The 23,009-nt window shown below is 40.8% G+C and overlaps 1 protein-coding gene across 1 annotated transcript; it reads right to left on the bottom strand.

Annotated features, from left to right (window-relative positions):
- Positions 1–328: 328 nt before the first annotated feature.
- CRTAP (cartilage associated protein) lies at positions 329–22,521 on the bottom strand. Its single transcript, XM_032703974.1, has 7 exons — positions 21,953–22,521; positions 18,321–18,470; positions 17,525–17,696; positions 14,996–15,124; positions 13,366–13,511; positions 10,907–10,990; positions 329–1,001 (listed from the first exon to the last, which is right to left on the bottom strand). Exons 1-7 carry the CDS (start codon positions 22,403–22,405, stop codon positions 942–944), a joined length of 1,194 nt encoding a protein of 397 aa, XP_032559865.1. The 5' UTR covers positions 22,406–22,521; the 3' UTR covers positions 329–941.
- Between the last annotated feature and the right edge of the window lie 488 nt (positions 22,522–23,009).

Genomic DNA, 23,009 nt, shown 5'->3' with positions numbered 1-23,009 from the left:
CACTTATCTACCAACCCACTACTCCTCTCTAGCACACTCTTTTGGGCCTTCAAAGTATTTCTGTATTGGATTCTGCCGTACAGCTAATAATAAAAACGACAGGAATTCACATATAAATATTTTTCAAGATTCCATTTTAAATCACTGCAGTTTCCACATGTACTTACTTTTGGATGAAAATTATGTAGACAGTCCCACCAGACTGAAAAAAACCAAGCAAACTGTTTTCTTCAGAAGAGAATACAAAATACACCAATTACCAATATTTCATAGATTGGCCCCACCTCACACAAGGACCACAGGTTGTTTCAACAGAAAGAGTAAGAACTGGAAGAAAGAAGAAATTATTTTATTTTTAATTGCACATCATGGAATTTAATTCAGTTTTTAAGAAAGATCAAAACTGCTTTCAAAATTCTTCAAGCAATTTTTACAAGATCACTAGCTGTGCTTTGTTAATCACCTTATTTCAGCTAGTTAAATGTATCTTAACATCTTTCAGGTGCACTGGGATTCATTATCACTTTATTCATCATCATATAAAAAGACATATATAAATAATAGAACACATAGCTCAGAAAGAAGAACTGTTATGTCTTCCTCGGTTCATAATCTGACAAAAGTTCTTCAGAATTTAGCTGTAGTGCTACAACTTAGTGTTATCCCAGAAAATACAAATAGTCTGTTTTGTTGTTTGTGGAAAGGAAAGAAAGTTCAAGAGGCAAACTCATATGCACCAATTCTGCATAGTGAAAAGCCATGCTCACGGAAGAGTCAGTGCAGCATGGAAGTAACCTTTCAGGAGTGGATTTTGGGACACAAAGTGGAGCTTAAAGAAGCACCTTTGAGGTATATCTAACTGGAACTACAAGTGACCAAAAATAGTAAGGAGCAATGGTGAGTCTTCACTTTCATAAAGCACTTTGTGATGATTTCACTCATCAGGATTCCTTCTTTTCATCCACTTCTAGCAGCTCATCAAGGAATTCCACAACTTCACCCTAGAAGTCATTAAATTTAACAGAAAAAAGTTAACTTTCTACTGCAAAATTGGTGGGAAATTTTTGCTATTTTAATCAAAACATAAACTGTAATAATATGTGTCCAAATATTTTTAACACCCTTCATGTAGATACAACAAGCCTGTTAAAGGCAAGTAAATGGCCCATACAGGAGTAACACAAGTACTTAAAAGGGACACACAGACTTAAAAGAAGGAAATGTTACACTTCACAGTAAATCCTATTGTACTTTTTCAGGTACTTAAATAGACAACGAAATCCTCAAACTTAAGAGAGGAATAAATGTTAAAGCACCTGTTAAATCAGGAAATTGTTAAAATACCATAAAATATTAAAGAATTTTAGAAAGCTTCAAAATTCAAACTGAAAGTGTTTAGTAGAACCATAACTTTGACAATATATTTGTCTGCTCTAACCGTTTATTTCCCGTCACACCCTTCAACACACACCTTTTCAATTTTCATCCCCAGATCTTCACATGTCATGACTCAATGCAGCAAAAACGTGAAGAACCAGAGATAATAGAATGTTTTGCATACTGGAAACAAATACACTGGGTTTAGAGTCAGCCCAGGAAATACTGCATTTACAAGGTCCACTCTGCTAATACAGGGTACCAACACAACATAAATTTCCTTTATTTAAACTACTCCTAACATAGTTATATAGGTAAAATATGTTATATTTTACCACAGCAAAATGTCTTCTCACAGTCAAGCCTGAGTATTTTGGGATGATACAGCCCCACCGGCTGGAACTTAGAGTCTTGTCAACTAAGCTACAGTAACTGAGCTAAAACCTGCTGTAATCATTTACAGCCCACTGTAACACCTTCAGTGCTGAAAACCAAGTAGTCAACAGCAAATGTGCAGCAACCTCTCAAACTACTCAAACCTGACTGTAGCAGCCCATCTGCTGGCACACTCAGAAATACCAGTGATTTCTGGTTTGCCTTCCATACACAGTTCAGAAACACTGCCAGAGATGGGAGATTCTGTGGGAATGTGTGCATATTTGCACTTTTTGGTACAACTCAAAAGCTGAGCTGTACGAGAGATGTGGATGCTCAAAATTACATTTCCAACCCTTTATTCTAAGAACTAAAGTCTTCTGATAACCTCTTAATTTCACTACGTTTTCTTTAAACTTTCCTGCCTTTCCTTCTTGACATATTCTAAAAGGGTCTTAAGATGTCATTTAGTTTTTTTCCAAAACAAATTGTCACTTTCTGACAGAAAAAACAGTCTGCTGGAAAATTCGATCAGCTCTTACTCACTCTCATGTTTAAATTAATAAGAATTTATAGCAGTTATGTTGAAAGCAAGTCGTCTTTGCATGGATGCTCATTCTCCCTCTTCCCTTCACGACCCATTTCAAGTCTTTTTGAACTGTATTATGCTTCTGACTCTGCTTAATGAAGACTGCAAACAGTATTTTACAATCCTAATTAAATTTTAAGCACATTTTTGCCTAGAAAGATATTCCTTAGAAAGACAGCATCTTCCAGACACATACATTTTGAGAGGCGAAATTTTACAATTTTCTATTCTGCTGAGGAAAGGTTGTTAAAACCTCTGTCACTGAAAACAGTACAATTAAATAGAGAATTTTGGCTATTTTTGATACAATAACAGTATTATGGATATTGTAACTAAAAAGCACTAACATCATATTTTTCAGAAGTGTGATTAGTCAGGAGATAAATAATGAGAACCAAGCAAGCAAAAATAAAAGTTGGAGAAAAGCTGGCTGAAATAACTGCTGCTCTTGTTCCCTGCATCACAGTTCCATCTCAAAAGACCACTGAGTTTTTCCAACTATGAAGCAGTATTAGCAAGTCCTGAAGGATGGCAATTTGTGCTTTGGATTTGTTCAAAAGATTTAAGCATCCAATTCCAGTAAAACACAAGAAAAAATGCCAACACTTTCGTATTCCCTACTTGTCTTTCTGGTTGCAGGAAATCTGGTTCCTGCAATTGGAAAACAGGAATTCAACGTTTCTGCATGTTTTCCTTTGTTAGAAGAATTTTGATTGCCTAAGTAGCGCAGACGAGGGAGGAACTCAATACCACTTCACAAATGCACATGAAAAGTAGCCTCTGGGTCCAGTCACTACACAAGCAGTTGGAAGATACAGAAGCAGAACACAGAGGACTTCAGGTCAAGTTTTATAGCACAGGTCCTAAACCTGTGGACATTTGGGTGCCTCTTGAAGGACTGCAAACAGGCAGGTGCCACTAAACTCTGAACAGTTATGAGCCCGGGGAATCCAGCTGTCTACTACAGGGGTCCCAGATCTAACTCAAGCTGATTCTTTTACACCTCAGGATCATACTTTAATGAAAGAAAAACAGATATGAAAAAGGATTTATCTCCTCTGTCTACCTGCAAAGACAACCTTCAAACGGTTAAGAATCTGAAAAGGAGGGTGAACGGAATAAACATCTTACTGGGTGACCCAGAATTAAACATAAGGAAGACATGGAGATTTCAGTATTACACCTTTGGAACTCAACCATATGGGAACTTAATTTGATTTGTATTACTGTTGCACACTCATCAGTAAGGATATTTTGGAAGACACAGGAGATACAGATAGAATTCAAATTTTTTACTTCTGGTATGTTTTCAAATTTAGAAACATATGAAAATATATGAAATATAGAAATCCATGGTTCAAATGGAAAAGGATATTTAAAAGCAACAATATTTGGGAAAAAAGACTGATACCTGAAATCTCTGGTGCCTGAAACTGAGCTCTAAAGGAAAGCTTCACAGAAGCTGTTGTGGTCTAATTGGACGTACTGAGAAGTAACAAAGTTTGAAATATGGTAAAAATATAAAAAAAGTTGCTGAAACAATATACATACATAAAATACGCTGCAATGCAACTGAATAATTGCCTGGATGTTGGTTATTTTTGAAAAGGCAAAATCCTCCAGATTACACTTAAAGACAACCAAAACCTGCACTTAAAATAGTTTTGCCTGTGCCTTCATAATCAGAACGTAAAACATTTGCAAGTTATCCATAGAGCAGTTGGAAACCTAACGAAAAAGCGATAAGGCTGCCTCAGAAGAGCTGATCACATTGTCACACTGGCAGCTGGGACCAGACTGATCACTGTCCTTGTCCCATTAGTGCTCACTTGACACTGCATCAGGCGTTCGGTATGACTAAAGTCAGTAAATATTTCCCAGGTGTTCATTCTAGGGAAAAAGCCTTCTGCCTGCTCACATCTAGTAACTTCCTGCTGGCCTGCATAGCTGGAGTATGAAATGAGTGTTCGATACCATCTAGCCCTTCAGTATGACAGAGTTCCTCATGTTATTTGGTACAGCTCCTTCCTGCCCTTACAGAAAGAGCATCAAATTTTACATGCAAAATCAGCTGGAAACCCATAATGCTTTCCCCTGCCAGCTACTAGAGGGGACAACAGCCACCTACCTCTAATGCAGGTTACATAAATATGCTGCTCAAACATGGTGCTGATGCAAATCATGGGTGAGCAATATATGGCCCAAAGCATGATGCAGCTGTTTGGCTGATAGTTAGGAAATCAGTATGGGGGGTCTGACTAAGCTCAGGGAAGAGAACAGTTTGCTGCCAGGCCAGTACATGCCTGATAGTAAGGCAGCCAGCAACAGGGAAATACATGCATGTGGGCTGCCTTGTCAGCTGCAGCAAAACAGGTCCTCCTTGGCTGGCCCTTGGTCCACAGTCGCTGCCTCCAGGTTTGCACTGGAGGCCAGGTACCTGCTGCAGGTTCAGCAGCTCTGTGGTACCCCACAACCTCCCTCCCTGGGCTACCAACCTCTTCCCTCTCCAGGGACAGTCAGTGGAAAGTGGGACTGACAGAGCAAGGATGTATGGTAAAAAGATGGAACAGATATAGCCTGAAATACAGGAGGTGTGATATCGAACAGAAAAAAGAGAATGTTTCCAGACTAGTGTGAGTGGTTCAAAGAATCAGAGAAGCTGATCTGACCAACTGGAGCCTCTAATTATCTGTCACATATGCAATTTGAGCATCCTTGGCTTAGATTAAAAACTCAACAGAGGCACTGGACAGAATGAACAAGTTTCATGGCACAGTAATTAATCCAAGAGGGTTTCACAGAGGATATGTGAATAAGTGGATTATAATAAAAATTAATTTTAAAACAGAGTTCTTGGTTAATTCTGAATAAGCTAACCCAGGCTATTGAGATTGGGGCACTATTATAAGTGAAGCTAGAGCAGTTGGAAAAAAAAAAGACCTGAAAAAGAGAAGAATGCAAAACTCCCCACCTAGTACCTGAACCTGAATGTCCAAGACCAAGGTACATATTGGGCCAGGCCATTCCTTATGCAATGTTAAATGCTGCATTCACACACACAAAACACAACCTTTTAGAAGAAACATCTGTACTTTGGAGACTCCTAGCCAGCTATTAAAATAAACAGCAAAGAGGAAAAGCTACCAATACATGGCTCAGTTATGGTACACTTGAGACCGATGGTCCAGCACCAACTTTTCTTTTGACAGCAGCATTTAAAAACAGCAGCCAGCAGCAGCATTTGCATTGCTCACTGACAGACCCAGACACTTTACCATTGCTTGCAAAGACTAAGCATTGCTGTCTGCAAATGCAAATATTAATCATTCACAGGTCCTTGCCTCCACCTACAATCTTGTTCTGTCCTTTCTCAGTGTGGACTGGAAAAGTTACAGGAAAAAGTAACCCATACTTTCTATGCAAATCTGCTGATGGCCTTTTCTATAGGGATTCTGTATGCACTGCAGTGGGATAGCCTGATGTTCAGGGAAGCAACAGAGAATATAAAAAAAATAGTGTACTAGAATGAATTAAGATCTATAGAAAAATATTATTCTGGACATGCTTTTATGTGTGATTACCAGTGAATGGATAAGAAACGGCCTTTATTCTAATTCATCCAACAAACCAAGCCTTAAGAGACAATACACAGAGCAAGAAGAATTGGCCGGATCTTTGTTTCCTTATAATCCATGACCTAGAAGAAAAATATTTATCCCACATAAATGTTCCCCAGTTGTCCTTCACAACAAAAATTCAAATTTTGCTAAAGTTTGAAGATCTTAATGACTGGAAACTTGTTTAACAGTGAGAGCAACAGATTTGATTTCCTTATGTACTGGGTGTAGGTGGCCAGGTTATGTTAGTGGGAAGGGTTGCACAAGTGGTTTCTGTGAGGAGAGGTCAAGGGTGCCCTATAACTAATGAGTAATTATCCTGTAATTGCTCTAGTAACTAATTTGAGGTACTAACGGGAGTAGTCACAAGGAGTTGTTATGAAAACCAGTGGATTTCATTCTAGAACAATTAATTATCTTGCAAGAGTGAAGAAAAAGGTTTGATATGAACAACTGTGGAGGATTTGACTCCATGAACCTGATAGAGCCGGCAAGTATACACCACACAGCTCACTGGCCAGCAACATTTTGAAGGGGGAAAACATTATATCAGGGTAACAGTAAGGCATGTGTCAATGAGTGGCTCGGCCTGAAACGTTTATTCAGCCTTCAACCAAGAGAAAGTTCCTTGATCTAGCCTTCAGTTAAAACATGAGAGTTCACTATAACTACTGCAAAGCCCTCCCAGAACCTCCATGAGCTGTACAGATCAATCTGGACACTCTTTGCATTCTAGTAGGGGAAAAAAAAAGAAAATTCCTCAATTTCTTGTGCAGAAAAATTATTTGGTCCTTAGCTTGTTTATTTTTCAGATACTTAGTCCACAGTATGACCCACTGTCACATGCTTTTAGGGCTTTTATTTCAATATTAAGAGAGCTTAGTTGTTTTTTACATGTATGTTATCTAGTTTCTCAAATATTTTTCCATTTCATTTTAATTATATATTCTGAACACTTAACTGTTCTTTTCCCATATACCATGGGGGATTACAGTACATTGTAGTTATTACAATAGTATTTTACAGTAAATCAATAAATATGCTTTCCTTTTAACGTATTTATAATGCCTATAAAACATGAGTCAACTCAGTTTCAGAGCAACTTCAACATTGCTCCGATTGCACTGAAAACAAGCCTTCTAGTGGCTTTGTTTCTGAGCTCTACCTATGCTCTCTTGCCTGCTTTATGCTACACAGAGAGCCTAAAGAAGATCTGGGCAGCAGAAATTCCTCCTAATGCCAGTACCTGCAACTTGGGCACATACTGCCACTTAAGCCCAACTATGCTGGCAGTTTCCCATGGTAGGTCATTTAAATGGAAGGAAGAACACATCCAGTGGTGCAGAAGCAAGAGGAGAAAGCAGGAAGGTCATGGAGAGCCAGCCACATGGGAAGAACCTCCACTGGGAAATCATGATGGAAAACAAAATACCTTTTTCTTTCTTCTTTGAGGAAGCATATGTTGAACGGGGACCATAACACTGCCAGTTAGCTGCCAACTCTCTCTGAAACAGCTGCCACCAGCTCTTCTCAGCATAGCAGTGCTAGTGCAGCTTTTTGAGGTCACAGGCAGGGCAGGGTTTACAGGTCTGGACTTATAACTTGCTGTATATACAGCACACTTGTATAAATCATTTGAACATATGCAAAGAGGGAGTCAATAAAGCTGGAAATACATTGTTAGCAATTCCCAAACAGAAAAATAGGCTGAATTCAGATTTACTATCAGTAGTCCACTGGGCCCTTGTGCTTTGATGCGATTCCATATGTCCTCTTTCCACCAGTCACATTAGTTCAATACCTATTCTTTTTTGCATCACACTTAGGAATGGAGCATTCTAGTTTCAGCCACTATTCAAAGTGGACACAGACATTATATACAAATAAAAAGAACAAGATGCCAAAAAAAGTGGGTCAAAGCTGCCAACATCTTTTCACCTACTGATTAAGTACTGAAAGAAAAATCACCTTGTAGGATCATCCAAATCAGCCAAATACTTGTGGTTCTTATGTAATTTAGAACAGCTAAGTAGCTATCCCCCCCAAAAAAATTCCTCAAGAACACTGATTTTATGTGCCAAAAACATGTCTCATACAATTAGTGTAGTGCTGAAGTTATATCTACGCTAGCTGAGTGTCTGGCTCTTAATGGCATTTCAGTTTGCTATTTAAATCTGCAGCACTAGGAGTTGTATCCATGACAGCCTTTATGCATTACACATCTGAATAGAAATCAAAAAGCTCATCTATCCATGGCCAACTAAGATGACAACATCATAACGTTCTTTTAACTTCCCTGTGGAAAACTGCAAGGATATTTAAGAATAATTACTTTTTCTTAAAAGTAATTTTTAGGTAGTTGGCGCTAATATTCTCTGTCACCTCTTGTGTGTTAAATGTTTGAATTAGAGTTTTTTATTTCCTTGTAGAAAAACATTAATAAAGTAAGAGGAGTAGGACAGTATTTCTTACAGTAACATATGCAAAAATCATTACTGCCTGTTCCAGCCTCTGCAATTACTGCTATGTATTACAGAAGAAGTCAAATGTTCTCACTTGCTTTGCTAATGGGATATAAAAAGACACATGGATGACCTGGGATACAGGAGCACTGAGAAGTCTGAATAAAATGTGATTCTCCACTTGAAAATAATGACACTCACATAGGAAGATATCTCTTGCCACATCAATCCTTTTATTTCGGTCAAGGAAAAAAGAATTTTTTTTTCTGCAGATTATCTTATGGGCTTGTTGGTCCACAAGCAACTTCACAGACAGCAAACATGGACCACAGAAACTCACAGAAGTTATGGCCTATGGCCCAAGAAGCACATGGTTTAAATAAACAGAGTGCACTTACAAGAGAGGTTGCCTCCATCCTTAACAATTTTTAATAAAGTTTTTACTGTAATGCCTTATCTGGGTTTTTCATCAGTTTTCAACATTCCTATGGAACAAACTTTTCTATCTGTGCCAGAAGAAATATTAGAAAAAAGAAAAATTCCAGTTACACTACCAGGTCCTGCCCAGAGAGCAGAAACTGCAAGGTAGCAGTTTTACCTTTGTGCTGTTCCTGCTCTGTCTGGAATCTCTGGAAGGCTCCAGCAGCCAAAGACAAGTTCGGGTAGCCAGGGATTTATGAGTTCACTACCAAAAGCCAGAGCCAAGCCAAAGGCATGGACAGCCTCCATCCCTCTCAGGTTCTTCAGCCCTAGCAAGGGAGGGTACAGAAGCCCTTCAGCTTTCCCCCTGGAGAGGAGAATGGTAACTTTCCTAATGCGATGAGAGTGTGAGGAAGGGATATCTGTGGCATGACCAGGTCCAGTAATTTTGGTTGTTTAACCCAGGCATATAATCCAGTGTAATGTGACTTCCTTGTCAGTTCCTCAAAAGTTTAACTGACATTTTCACTGCACCTCCCTCTTGCAGACTGCAAGGTCATCTATAATTGCCCTGATGAAAGGGGCTACAGGAATGAATGCCAGCAAACGAATGTTTCTTTCCTCTATATATAGTCCTTGAGGCTGAAGATTGTTTCTATAAACCCTCCTAGTAACAACATATGGGGAAAGCACTCACGAAGGACTGTGTCTCCCCTTCCTTAATTACTCATCGCTGTGTTTTGAAGCAACAGATATGAGAGAAGGAAAAAAATGACAAATAAGTTTATACCTGACATAAGAAAACCTTATGGGCAACAGCACAAACCAACAAGGGAATATAAAAAGTGCTCAAGTATTTCACACTGATGAAAATCCATACCAACTAGTCCTCATCTAAGCTTAACCTTTAAATAAGCTTATTAAACTGTCTTTCAGCATTTTATCACAATGGAAAGTCTTCCTAAAGTTTGGTAACCTTGCAACGGAATTTTACATAGAGATGCTTTCAGGTCATGAGAATACTGAAGGCAGTGCAGACACTACTTCACTGTAAAATATTATCTCTCCCTATGTGATGGATAACATAAAAATTGCAAAGGTGATTTCATTTTCTAACATAAACCATCTTTGCCTTTTTTAACTAGAAGAGACATCAGCAGTGCTCATTATAGGCATCCTTGACCCATGCCATAGCTGAGCACAGCTGTTTCTTTGTCAATGCCAGCAACAAACACTTCCATCATTTGAAGATTTTTTTAAACCTCTAAATGAAAGGTCCCAAAACCAAAGCAAACAGCAATCCAAAGCTTTCCACAATTTATACTTTAATTTCAGCTGTAGGAGACAAAGAAATGCCCTTTCAACAATTAAACTACTTTTCTTGCACCCCTCCACCCCCCAAAAAAATCCATTTTACATATTTCCAGTGTAAATAGTAGTCATTATATGTTATTTGACCATGATTTCTAACCATTTAAGAAGCAAGATTGGGTGATCAAAATGTTACTGAGCAGAATAAAGTAACAGGTAACAAGACTTCCTTTGGACAAAAATTACAATTTAGGTGGTTACTTCTGGACAAAATTATAAGGATCTCTAATATAATTTAAACAACATTTTAGGAAAAAAAAAACCACAAAATCCCAAACCAACAACAACAACAACAATAGAACCCCCAAAAAACAAACAAACAAACAAACCAACCCAAAAACAGAACAAAAAATCCCCACACCCAAACGTAGAAAAACATTTGGTTTAAAAATACATACCACTTCTCTGCCCCCTTGTGTTACAGCTTGCAAAGTAGACTTTCTTTTTTTCTGTGGGCTCAGTGCATTATATTTGCCCTTATGTTAATTATGGTAATGTTTTTTAAAATTGTATGTTATGTTCTTTGGGTTCATTCTTACATTCTACTTACAAAACTAAAAATTTTTTATAAATTGGTCACAGTTACAAGAAGATTTTTCTGTATTAGTTAAATCTTGGGATTACATCTATGTATCATTTTCACTTTAATGTGATTGCTGTTTTTTTGGCCATGATTTCATTTATATAAAACTCACCTCATCATCATCCATCAGATGTTCCTTCGCGAATTCATACATTTCCAGCTGAAGTGTGGTTATTTTGTGGTATCGAACTGCCTCCTATCAAAAAAACCCAAAATTTCTATGTCACTTTAGGGTAGCAAGACAGGGGAGCATCATCACACATCACCTCAAACTATTCCAGTAAAATCAGACCCAGCCTTAGTAGAAGGCAGATGCTGGGAGGGGTTTATAGTGTTCAAGAGAGGGAACAGCAAAACAGCAAGTGGTGTACCCAAACTTTTCTGTGGATCTTTGTAAGCACAATCTCTGTCAATTGGAGAAGAGCAAAGAGCTCTCCTCCTTCTCACGTTTCAAAGCATTGGTAAGTCTGAGAGTAAGGGATAAGACTGCCAGAGCTGAGTAGCAGCATGCGCCTGCATTCCAGTGGGCTTTGGACGTGAGAAAGCCTCTGCTTCCCTGTGCACTGGCATATGGCAGCAGGCAGTTCTGGGAAAAAGAGACACTAAGCTATTTTGCATGATAATGACTCACCACCCCAGCCTGAATCTGGACTAGTAAAATTCTGCAAGGTCACTCACCTGTCCCTCCTCACTTCCCAGCTGTTTGCCTGGACCACAGAGTGTAGCTCAGTCACATATTCTCATATTTGTGAACATCAACTGTAATCTGCTTTGACTACCTCATTTAACTCCTTTTGGGGAGAAAAACAGGAGACTCCCTCTTTCACAAGAACATCTTGTGATGTTAGATTAGTGCCAGAGCTAAACCCTGCTGTCGCCCCATTATCACTTTGAAAATAAACCAGAGGCATTATGGTTTTCATGGCAAGTGATTAGGACAGCAAGTAACTCCTGTTCATAGTTACATAGATCAAAGTACAAGAAAACACAGTTGTGTCCATTTAGTATTTTGTATTTAAAAATCAAATTATCTGTAGTCCCCAGCTACAGAAGTTATCAATGAAACATTCAGAGTTCATGTTGTTCTGTCCTCTCTGCACATGTATGCCAAATCTATCTGCCGTTTGCAGTTTCAAACTGTTGCTATCCCTGACTCCCACCACCATCAAACATTGTCTCCAATACGGCTATAAAGCACAGTTCTGTTCCCAAAAGCAGTGACAAAGGAGCGGTCCCTTTCCCCTGTGAGCTCAGACTTGCTGCTGCTGCTTTCTGAAAGAATCAAATGCATTTTTACCGCCTTCTGTCTCAGCTTGTCCTGCAGGGCAGGCCTGAGTTTCCAGTGCACCGATAAGGCGTGCTGCAGGTAACAGCTGTCCACAAACCCCACCTAACTCAAATGGAATGGTATTTTTGACTTGAGCGGGCTGGCCTGAGAGGTAGAAAGCGTAATTATCAAATCAGTGCAAGCTATAAGAGGAATAAATGCACTGCTTTGCATAAGGTCAGTCACCTGAGCACTGCACAGATACACTGGGTTTAATGCCATATTAAGAAACAAGGGCCTTTGGGCCAGCAAAGGTCTTGGTGACTGAGATGTCTGAAGAAGCAACATGGAAAAGGCAACTGGAATGTTATCCTCCAGGATGTCTGCTGTTGCCACAGCTAGGTTAACTTAAATGATTCTTCCACAGGGAAGTCATGCCCTAAGAGAAGCCACCAAATTTAATTTGTGGAACACGTATTGCTAATGACTAACCAGTTGTACAGTTTATATGACTGATGCCTAAGGAGTCACTCAGGTGTCACAAAGCAGCTAATTCAGTTGCATGACATAAATCCTCGTAACAAGAAATGACAGAAAATCAAATTTGATGTCACAGTCCAGGCTGTAAATTTTCCTTGGACATGGAAATATATGAACAGCATAGAAATGCATTTTTAGAGTAGTTTTTCAAAGATCGCAATCATTGCTGCATGGACTCATGTTTACTGTGGGTTCTTTGCAGCAAGTATTCTAATTTAGATAATTAGATGCAATATAGTCCTGAGCCTTTTTCCACCCTCAACCACCCAACCATGTTCTAAATGGAGTAAGTGGAAAGTGAGTTTAGATGGAGTTACCATATCCAGACACATTCCAATGCCCACAGAACCTGAAATAACAAGCGGGTGGGCAACTACATGTTGGCAGATAATGATTCACAAAAGCCTGAATGTTACTCAGAGATTTCATCAGGAGATTTCAGGGGGCAGCTGCCTTATTTATAGAGGTACATAAAGATATAAATATGCAAGTGACAGAGAAATACCAGTGTGAATTTATTTGTCATCATATCATATTATATCCTATTGTAGCATATTTCAACAGAAAGGGAAGAACTATAATGACATTCACTGTTTACATGACACACTACATCTCTGTGCACAACTCTCTATATGGTTTTCACAAAACAGTATGTATCTAACTCTAGAACCAACAGATAACCTCCATTTTCCCAACCTCTTACCCACTGAGTTTCAGAGAAATATTTAAATGTGTCTAGAAGGCATTTTACATAATTCACCTACCGATCTGGGCTGAAAATCCTCTTCTTTAAGTCCCCATTTGTCTTTATGGTACTGGTAATACACCATGTTCTGTTTCATTACTTCATCTTTCTCGTCAAACAGAAGGTAACTAGCAGCACAAGAAGCTGCATTCTTCATGTCATTCACTAATTATTAAACACACACATACAAAAATCCAGATAAGATAAATGAACAAATTCCTACTAATATCTAAGTTCTGAAAAACTCAGATGGAAACAGAATCCATATTCCACCTCCCCACCAGTTGCATAGAAAAAAAACCTGCTTCCCAGAAAGAATATGCTATATCTGTGTCCTGAAACAGGTAAAGTCATGATTCAAAAATGGGGACTCAGCTCTGATGGTTTTCTATGAAAATCCTAACAAAACGTTCCTCCCAGGTATCCCAGTATCAGCCCACAGCTTAGTGATATGCACTGGGGCACTTATTAAAAAAACCAAACACTTCCCCACTTCTTTGTACTAGAAGGAAAGAGGGAAGAGTCAATGTGTAAAATGTGTAGTCAAACAACATAAGCAGAAGTCATTAATGGCCTGATGCTACATAGTTGATGTGTCTCCTCTTCGATGTTGGAGCCTGCAGGAATAGCTGTAAAGGCTACAAGTAGCCTTTACAGTGCAAGTAGTTCCTCAAGAAACCACAAAATTCATTAAATGATTTACCTATCAAATATATAATCACTGAGAACCAGATACTACGATTTCTGTTAAGTGGTCCCTTCTTTCTTCAAAACCCATTTAGGCCCATTCTAACAGGATTATAAGAATCCACTAGGAAAAAGCAAATGGTATGGAATACTCTGTAGGTTTGTCTGTGGAAGAAATTCTGAATAGTAGATTGAAAATTGAGTATTCATTCAATAGGATAAATTTGTTATGTTAAATGTGTTTCTTTGAAGTTACAATCTTTAGTTTCTCTAACTGAATGAATTAGAAGTTTAAGGAAAAATGTATTATTAGAGCTATACAATTCAGCCACTTAACAACCACGGGGGGCTGACAGCTTAACCACTATGGCTTTCTTGGCACAAACCATAGGTTTTTGTACACAGGTGTACAAAATGGTTCTGTGCCATTCCAGATGTTTCCATGTATAGTAAGTGGCCGACATTGTTTACCCTAATATGTTATGAGTTACTTCAAAAAGGCATCTAAAACATAAAATACATATAATGAACATTTTTCATTTATATGAAGATTTAACATTTATATGAAACTATGAAAAGTGTTAGCAAGTTGTGTTGGCAGTAGGTATCATATACAGAACGAAGGGCAGTGATGGATCAGATCACACTTACTCTGTAACTGCCTCATCTTTTCAACACAGACCATGTATAACTTAAAACAGAGGGTCCTGCAATGTATTTTTTCATAGACAATTTTATGAGCACAAGCTCAACATAGAACATTTTGTGTCCTGTGTCTGTTAACTACAGTAATACAGGAAGAAAAAGATACCAGGAAACTCAAGAGTTTCTGTCCTGGAATAGGTTAAAATGCAGATTCTGGAGGCCACTATTTATGTTCTAAAGCATTGTAACTAGAGTTACGAATGGAATCTGTCTCACATCACCCCAATGTTATTTAAGCACAATAAATCGCTACTTACATTTATAATACGCAAACTGCAAGTAATGGTACATGGTGGCCACAAATTTTTCAACAACAAAGCCTCCTATAATGGGCGTCAGATTACTCTCACACTGCACTTTGCATGCAAGGACTTCAATATAATGATCTAGAAGGAAGAAAACGACAAAACAGGATATGGGTAGCATGTTGTTAGAGTGCCTCCCATTTGCTACCCATTAAAATTTGGCCTTATAATGCTCTCCTGAGTCCTGTGCATCTGGAACTTGCTGCTTGGAAGTACTGAGAACCTACAACTCCATTTGAAGTACATATCAAGTAATGGTAATCGGCCCTTCCATAAAAATCTGCACAGTCGACTTTAAACATATCAAAGCTGGAATTTCAGAGAACTGAGCAGTTAGGTTTCACTGACACCTACAGACAGTTTGTGGCAGTGGATTTTACAGTGTTACAGAGTATTGCATTATTTCCTAACTGTAAACTTAACAGTGCTTTCTTTTATTTTTTACATTTTGCAATCCTTTGCATTTTCATGAAATTATTGCACGGATAAGGTCCACGTGCTGCTGAGTACAACTGTGTGACAGAGATATACAGCAGGTGATTGCAAAATAAACCTCCAGAGATGGTCACATATTGTGCCTGCAGTTTGGATGTTCTAAAAGAGAAGAAAAAGGAGAATATGCCACTCACCACAGAACAGCTTTCAGCCAGGAATGTTTAAGTTCACAAGCTTACCCAGCCTAAAAAAGCTTGCTATAATGCAATAGGACTACAGGTGGTTTTATCTTCAAGGAAATACATTTCAAGAAACCTTCCAACAAAGAGTATCAAACATTTTCAGGATATATCACATTTGGCTACAACACAGAAAAGAAGTATTTTAAAGTCTTAGTTTACCTGTTAGCCATATTAGGCAGGTGAAAGCAAGTTAGCTAAGCTTGTGCAGCAAGTCTCTGACCGAGACAAAAGAACACTTTTCATCCCTGAGAACTCCTAGAATGAAGAACACTGAAGCTAACTAAATGTAACTGGCCAAATGAAATTACCAGACTCATCTTCTACAAGAGCAGTGGAATCTCCAGGTACAGCAGGGTTCAATTCCAGCCAGCACTTAAAGTCAGAGACACAAGTCCCTCAGTGAAACAACCCCATGCAACGAGGACAGTTGGCTTCCAAACATAACTCATTGCTCAAGGATACATACCTAGTGGAAGCCCCAAATAATTCTGGTTAAGCCTTATTGTTACATCTGCTTTCTGCAGTAAAAACCTCAGAGGCAGAATATTTCTCCCTGCAGCAAGAGCACAGTTCAGCCCAGGCAGTGTAAGTAAATTTGAACGTTCTCGTCTCAAGAGCGAAATACTGAAATGCACATACATGGTCATGATGACATCATGCAGTAACTCCTACCTTTCCTTCCCATCACTACTGCTGGGAATTGTCCTTCCCTTCCAGGGAGTAAGAGGAAGGATGACAGTAAGTGCCAATCACAGCTGAGCATGGACGCTGTACTCTTTACAGTGGTTTGGGAGTTGACCTGATGCCAGAGCTCTGACCAACTGGGAAACAAAGTCTGTGTTTCTTGCTTTACCGCCTGTGATTTCACCTTTGCTCCTTATTTGCTGTGCTAAGCACCTGCCTGCTTTGCCCCACAGTAAATCAGGGTTTGAGGCCTGCAATAGCTATTCCATGTCAGCTGTACCGGTGGATATCAGCTGCACACCGCGAGAAACTGGAGCCGCTCATGCATAAACATATTTCATGAAAATTTCCCCTCTCCAACACATCTTATGGCTTTAGGACAAAAAGTTGGGCTGTTTTTCCTTATGGCAACTTAAAAACATGAAAAATGCAAGAGAATGTCTAAGTTTATTGAGAAAACTCGCATGTGTTCTCCACACAAATACTGTCAACAACGCTGAGCCCAGAGCACTGGAGACATTACTTGTTTCTTTTGCTGCCAAAGAGCATAGGGAATGTATACATGCCATTTTGACAATAATAAAAAAAGTTTATGTCCCTTTTACTCTGCAGAGCAATGGATTTTTTTTTAAGCTATACACAAAAAATAGATGTTATCTACTAGTAAAACTCTAATGTAGGAAGGATGAAAAACAGACAAAAGAAACTTGTCATGTTTATGATAAAGGACATACAGATCACTGGACCTACACAAATCCCCAAAGCCGACTTCAAAGGTAGCTTAACAACCGAGCCTCAAAGGCAACCAAATCGATACTGAAAGGGTGGCCAAGAGACCTGTCTGGATTAACCATTGCTACCTGGATGGGGCAGTTACTATCACTTAAAAAATCCATGTTATTCTGACACAGAACTTCCATGTTAATACAAGTACTCTGTTCTGATTTCCTGATAGCCCTCACTTATGTTACTAAAAAGAACAAAAACGCAAACCAGAATTCAAGCAGTTTTCAGTGAATCTAATAAAATCCTATTGGCCCAAACTCAGGAACAGGACCTGGGTAGTCAATCCTACAGACCAACTGAAATGTAATTTCCTTTCTGTCTCCTAATCACTCACCTGCAATGGAAAGATAGAAGTCTTTAAAGTCTGTGATCTCTCGGGAGCCTTCACAGGCTGCAATACAGTCATCATAGGTTTTGAAGAAATCAGGAAGAGCCAGTTCCATGTCCGAGATGGATGTTCTCCAGTTGTCACCATTGTACGCTCTCACAGCCCTGACAAAGAGATTCTGAAAAATTGGCAGGAATGAAAACCAGCAGTAACTGATCTGTAGGAAGCGGTGTGTGAATTCAAATGCAGTAAATGATGTCTTGGCATTTCTGGATGACTACATAAGCTATTCTCCAGGTGAGATAAGGACAACAAATACAGATGACTAATGGATTTTATCAGGTATTTTCTAGAGAACAGAGTATGTAATTCCATTTCTGATCAAAAGAAAAGCCTGCTGGACAGAAGTAACAGTGTGAATCTAAAGCACAGGTTGTGACAGAGATTTTCAATGGAATCTTAACACGAAATGTCTGAGTTACTTTAAACTGTGCTGCTACAGCACTCATGAATTTGAAAAACTATGCACCTGCTTAGCTCCAATAGCGATGTGCATGTAGTAGCTTTCAGGTATGTCACTGTCTGTGATTTACTGTGATCCATTTATGGAACAATGAAGTGCAGGACAGGTGAGAATTACTGAATGCTTCAAGAAGGCAGAATGGAGATAACTGAGATGACAGAAAGAGGGAAAGGAGAGTAAGAATTGACAACACATAAGCAAATGAGATCCCCAAATCTCACCCAGTAAGTGGAATAATAGAACAGTTCCAAAAGACCAAACTCTGAATAAAAAGCCTACCTCATAAGGCTTTATCTCCAAGTCTTTAATATGCTCCTCAGCATCAGGTATGCTCTTATAGTAGGCCATATTTCTTTGCATCATTTCATCATCTGGATGCTTCAGAAGAAATGTGTGAGCTGCTGCAATAGCTTTTGGAAGATTATTAGCCTAAACAGGGATAGGGAGAAGAGGAAGGAGTTAAAAAAGGTTAATTGGGAAAAAACCCAAAATAGTTCAAATGTTCCCAGTTTTTGCCAATGACTTTCCTATAGTCTCTATAGTCACAAACTTAGTTATACTGAAAACATAGTCTCAACAGGTACAATCATACAGTAAAACTGGTATAATTCTTCTCAGTTTTACTCCTAGCTTCATCACCATGAACAATTTTTTTCATTTTAGAAGTCTTTTATTGTTGCAGACAGCACAGATGATGGTTGTGAGTCAAAGAAATTAGTTTTTTTTTCCCTTCTCCCTCCCCTGTTCATAAAGCTGACATGTTGCTCCTGTGTGGGATTAATCTCAGCAAGTACTAATGCCAACCTATGGATATTGGGCAGGAGTCATCACTGACCACGTTTACATGGTGTTTATGTCACTTATTTGCCTAGCAGCACAAAGGACAATATTACAATAATACATCTTCCTGGTGGTGTTATGAAGTTAAGAGCAAACTGCAGAGACTTGCTCAATAATTGTGTCCTAATGTACTATGTGATTTTCTGTACTCATTTTTAAAGTAACTTTAATCTCAACTGGATATACTTTCCGAAGTATACATTTCTCACTTGTAAATGCATGTACCAAACATGTATTTCTGTGTGCCTGCACTTATGGGGGTTTTATTTTATATATACATATATATTTTCATAAATTATATAGTGCATAGGCAGATAATTAGGAAGAGTGAGAGAGAAAGCAAAAGTCTTGGGTATTTGTAAAACGTTAAAACCTTTTTTCTAAGCCAAGATCCACACCAACCCATTCAGTGTATTGATGTGTAGGTGATGCTGAGCTCCACCTCACATCTGAAATAGCCTAGGGCAGTGTATGTTTAAAACCGTAGGGAGGAATCACAGACACGTATGCACACGCACTCTTCCGTTTGCATCCATAAAAGGTATCCCTTCATTTCAGGAAGAAACCCAAGAGACAACTGCACTGAAGAAAGACTTCAACCCACCCATGGCTGCTGTGCCGCTATGAGTGTCCCAGTGCTGGGACACTGCCAGCTGCCCTTCCTGGTTGTCCCAAAACTACACGCTCCCAGTCAGCCCAGATGGTGCTAAACACAAAGGGAAATCTCAGCCGAACTTTCGTCAAATGCCTGATTTCTTTTGTGCTGTATGCTGTGATCCTGTTGCTTTGGCAGGCTGACAGGTCTCATTTTTACTTAGTTCATAATTCACTCTTGGTTTCAATTTTCACCTCTTAAAAATAAAATAAAAAAAGGTTTTGTAGAAACACATTCCTAAGTGAACTCAGTGGCTCTGAGAAAGCTCCCTCCAGAGGAGCAAGCAGCAGCACAGAAACATCTACTCCAAGAATCTTAAGACGTGGCAGAATTTCACTCTGCAATCCACCTGAATAAACACACGGGCGCTCCAAAAAATGACATAAAGCGTTTCCCTCCCGCTTCTTCTTATACTATAAATGCTGTTGGGGAGGGGTGTAGGGGTGGGGGAAGGGACATTTCTTACTCTGAAGCCACCAGCCAGGAAAAAGTCCTTTGGATGCAGCAGTCTGTAGGTCCCAAAGGCCCATTCCCAACTCCTTGAGTAATAAAGGCTCAGAGTTGGATTACAATCCAATATGAAAGACAATTTAAGGCAAAAACATCAAACTACACTGCTCAAACCTACTGCAAACTTGATTGAAAAACAGTTTAAAGAAAGAGGGAGGGATTCCTCCAATTTCCCTCTCACACTCCTATCTGTCAGTTACTTGGCTGTATTAGAAATGGCAAGCAGCACTGCTTTTTGCTGTGATCCGTACATTGCAAACTTTGTATGTACCACAAGAGGGAAACTGATAGTTAAATTAAGACAAGAAAAGGAAACATTTGTGGTGATGTAATTTTCGTATCCTTATATGGCTTTGAGAATTTGAGGAATGCCTGCCCTCTCAGTAATTCAAAAGAAACCTTTGGTACCTTTTGTTTAGTGTGTGCAGAGGCTCTAATGCATCAAGTTAAGCTTTTTTGTACGGTCTTAGGGATGGCTTTCAATGCACAGAATGACACCAGTGTGATGCTGTGCATGTGAATACTGTTTTGGTTTTAAAAGAACACATTTCCCCCCATCTGTTTGGAAAAAGTGCTGAGAAAACAGCACTTCTAAAAACAGGACACAGCAACAGTTCAGAAGATGTGTGCTTCCAACTGGCAATCTCAAAAAGAATGCACAGGCAAACAACCCTATATAATATATACTGGGATATGTTGGGAGTGAATCCCTAAAAGAGAAAACAACCTTAGAGCTCAGCTTGTTTTCTCCTCCCCCCAGCCCCAGATGCTGTGTTCATTTGAAATGCGAGTAACTGCAGTATCTGAGGGGATGGCAGAAGGGACAGACCTTGATACAGAGAACAGAAGATGAAGATAAGGAGGGAGAAAGTAATCAATTAGATCCTGGACAGATGACAAGAAGCTAGAAAAATAGGATGAAATCTGTCAAGGGAGGTATGTGTCCCCAGTCTTGGCTGACCCAAGAGTAAAAGGTAAATACCATTCCAGGGCTAGCATTAGTGTCCCATTTCAGCAGCCAGTTTTTCCTTCATTCCTTCCCACGGTTGCAACAAAACTGGAGTTTTGCAGGCATCAGGCTATCTGCAAGTCACAGGTTGGGGGCTGCTGCACTTGAAAGAACTGGACCAGATGTGAACCAGTGGAGAAGGTGGCCACGCTGAGGGACAGGAAGTAGCGAAGAACGCTTGCAATAGCAGAGCTGTGACATGAAGAGTCTGAAAAAGGTTCCAGAGAAGATTAGAAAGTAAGGCAGATGGAAAGATGAGGAGCAGGGACGGGAGCGACACAGCTACAGGACACAGAGGCAGGTTTCTGTGGCCAGATGTCAGGGAAGAACTGGAAGGGTTGATCTAGAGGACATGCTGGATGAGCAGTGAAAAACTGGTGAAGAGCAAGCTGGATGGCAGGTAGCAGGGAAAAAGACAAGGAACATGCTGATCCCACTGTCAGTTACACGACCTGAGCGGGTGGAAGGGACTGAAAGGTTTGTCAAGGAGAAGATGATGGGCAGCCTGATGGGGGCAAGGACTGGGGGCCTGACCAAGGAGCAGGGGAGAAATGGAGGTGAGGTGGATTACAACTGGCAGCTAAACTGATGTGAAGCAATGGGGAATGAGGCTATGGCCCAGAGAAACCTGCTCCGAGGGCCAGGCGAGAGGTCGGCATGAGCGGTGGCTTTTCCAGAATTGGGTGCACAAGGCACTTGCATCCATCGAGACCGTGCTGGGACACGCCACGTGAAGAGACACACCATTCCGTCCCCCTCCACCGCGACATTGACAGGCCTGGAGAGACTCTGGGGAGGAGAGGCTGGGACGGAGGCGGAGGGTTGGGGAGAGGAGGCAGGGCAGGGAGATGGGAGGGGAGAGGAGGAGGGATGAAGGAGGGAGTGGGGGGTCCTCACCTTGAAGTAGGCGAACTGCAGGTACTTGTAGGGCTCGCGGCGCTGGAAGTCCTCCAGGAGGTCGCGGCCGGGCTGCGCCTGTCGGAAGGCGGGCAGCCCCTGCTTGCAGCGCCGCAGGCACTGCGCCCGCCGAAGCACCCCGGCCAGGAGCCGCAGCTCCGCCAGCGCCGCCCCGGCGCCCGAGGATGCGGGGGACGCGGGCGGCGGCTGCCCGGCGGCGCTGCAGTTGCGGTGGCAGAACGCCTCGCTGTCGCGCAGCAGGCGGTACAGCCGCATGCTGACCTCCAGGTAGCTGACGCTCTCGGGCCAGTTCTCCGTGCTGTACTGGTCCAGCCCGTAGCGGTAGGCCGACTCCAGCGGCATCAGCTCGTCCCGTGGGAAGCTGCGGAAGCTGTAGCGCTCATACTGCGCCCCGGCCGCCGCCAGCAGCGCCGCCAGCGCCGCCACCCACATGGTTGCGACACCGCCACCGCCCGCACGGCAACACGTCGCCGCCGCGGGGAGAGCGGAGCGGAGAGAAGGGAAGGGAGAGACGGCCCCGGGACCGGGGTGGAGGAAGGGGAAACGCGGAGTGGCCCGGGCGGAGGGCGGGGAGAGGCGATGTCGGGGAGGGAGCGCGGACGGGAGGCGGTGCCGAGCGGAGCTGGGCAGCGGGTCCTGCGCCCCCGCTGGCGCTCGGGTGGAGCGGGAGCTCTACCAGCAGCAGTCAGCTCTGAAAGGCAACTGTCTTGTTAATGTGTTTCTGGTGTCTTTTTTTTCTTCCTTATGTATTTTTCCAGTGTCCCTGACAGTTAGTGTGGGAGGTTTTTTTGTTTGGGGTTTGGGGTTTTTTGGGGTTTTGTTGTTGGTTTTTTTTTTGGTTGGTTGGTTTTTCTCATCCACAATTAAGGAGGTTTGTTTGAAAAATGTATGTTCTAAAACAATCTTTTGCACCCCTCAATTTTTTTTTGTGTGTGTTTATCTACAGAACTTATGAACAAATGCATAGGTTCATGCATTCGTACTGTGATGAAGAGTGATAAGGACAGTGTTGGAACACTCCTGGGCTACTACTGCT

Source organism: Chiroxiphia lanceolata, chromosome 1, assembly GCF_009829145.1.
Source record: "Chiroxiphia lanceolata isolate bChiLan1 chromosome 1, bChiLan1.pri, whole genome shotgun sequence".
Taxonomy (NCBI): Eukaryota; Metazoa; Chordata; class Aves; order Passeriformes; family Pipridae; genus Chiroxiphia; species Chiroxiphia lanceolata.
This window is presented reverse-complemented; position numbering and strand designations above follow the sequence as displayed.

Coding starts and splice junctions, on each gene's coding strand:
- CRTAP (XM_032703974.1), bottom strand. CDS start 22,405: ATGTGGGTGGCGGCGCTGGCGGCGCTGCTGGCGGCGGCCGGGGCGCAG. Junction 17,697..18,320: donor TGGAGATAAAGCCTTATGAG/GTAGGCTTTTTA, acceptor CCAATTTTTCAG/AATCTCTTTGTCAGGGCTGT. Junction 13,512..14,995: donor GCAGTTTGCGTATTATAAAT/GTAAGTAGCGAT, acceptor TTTAATAATTAG/TGAATGACATGAAGAATGCA.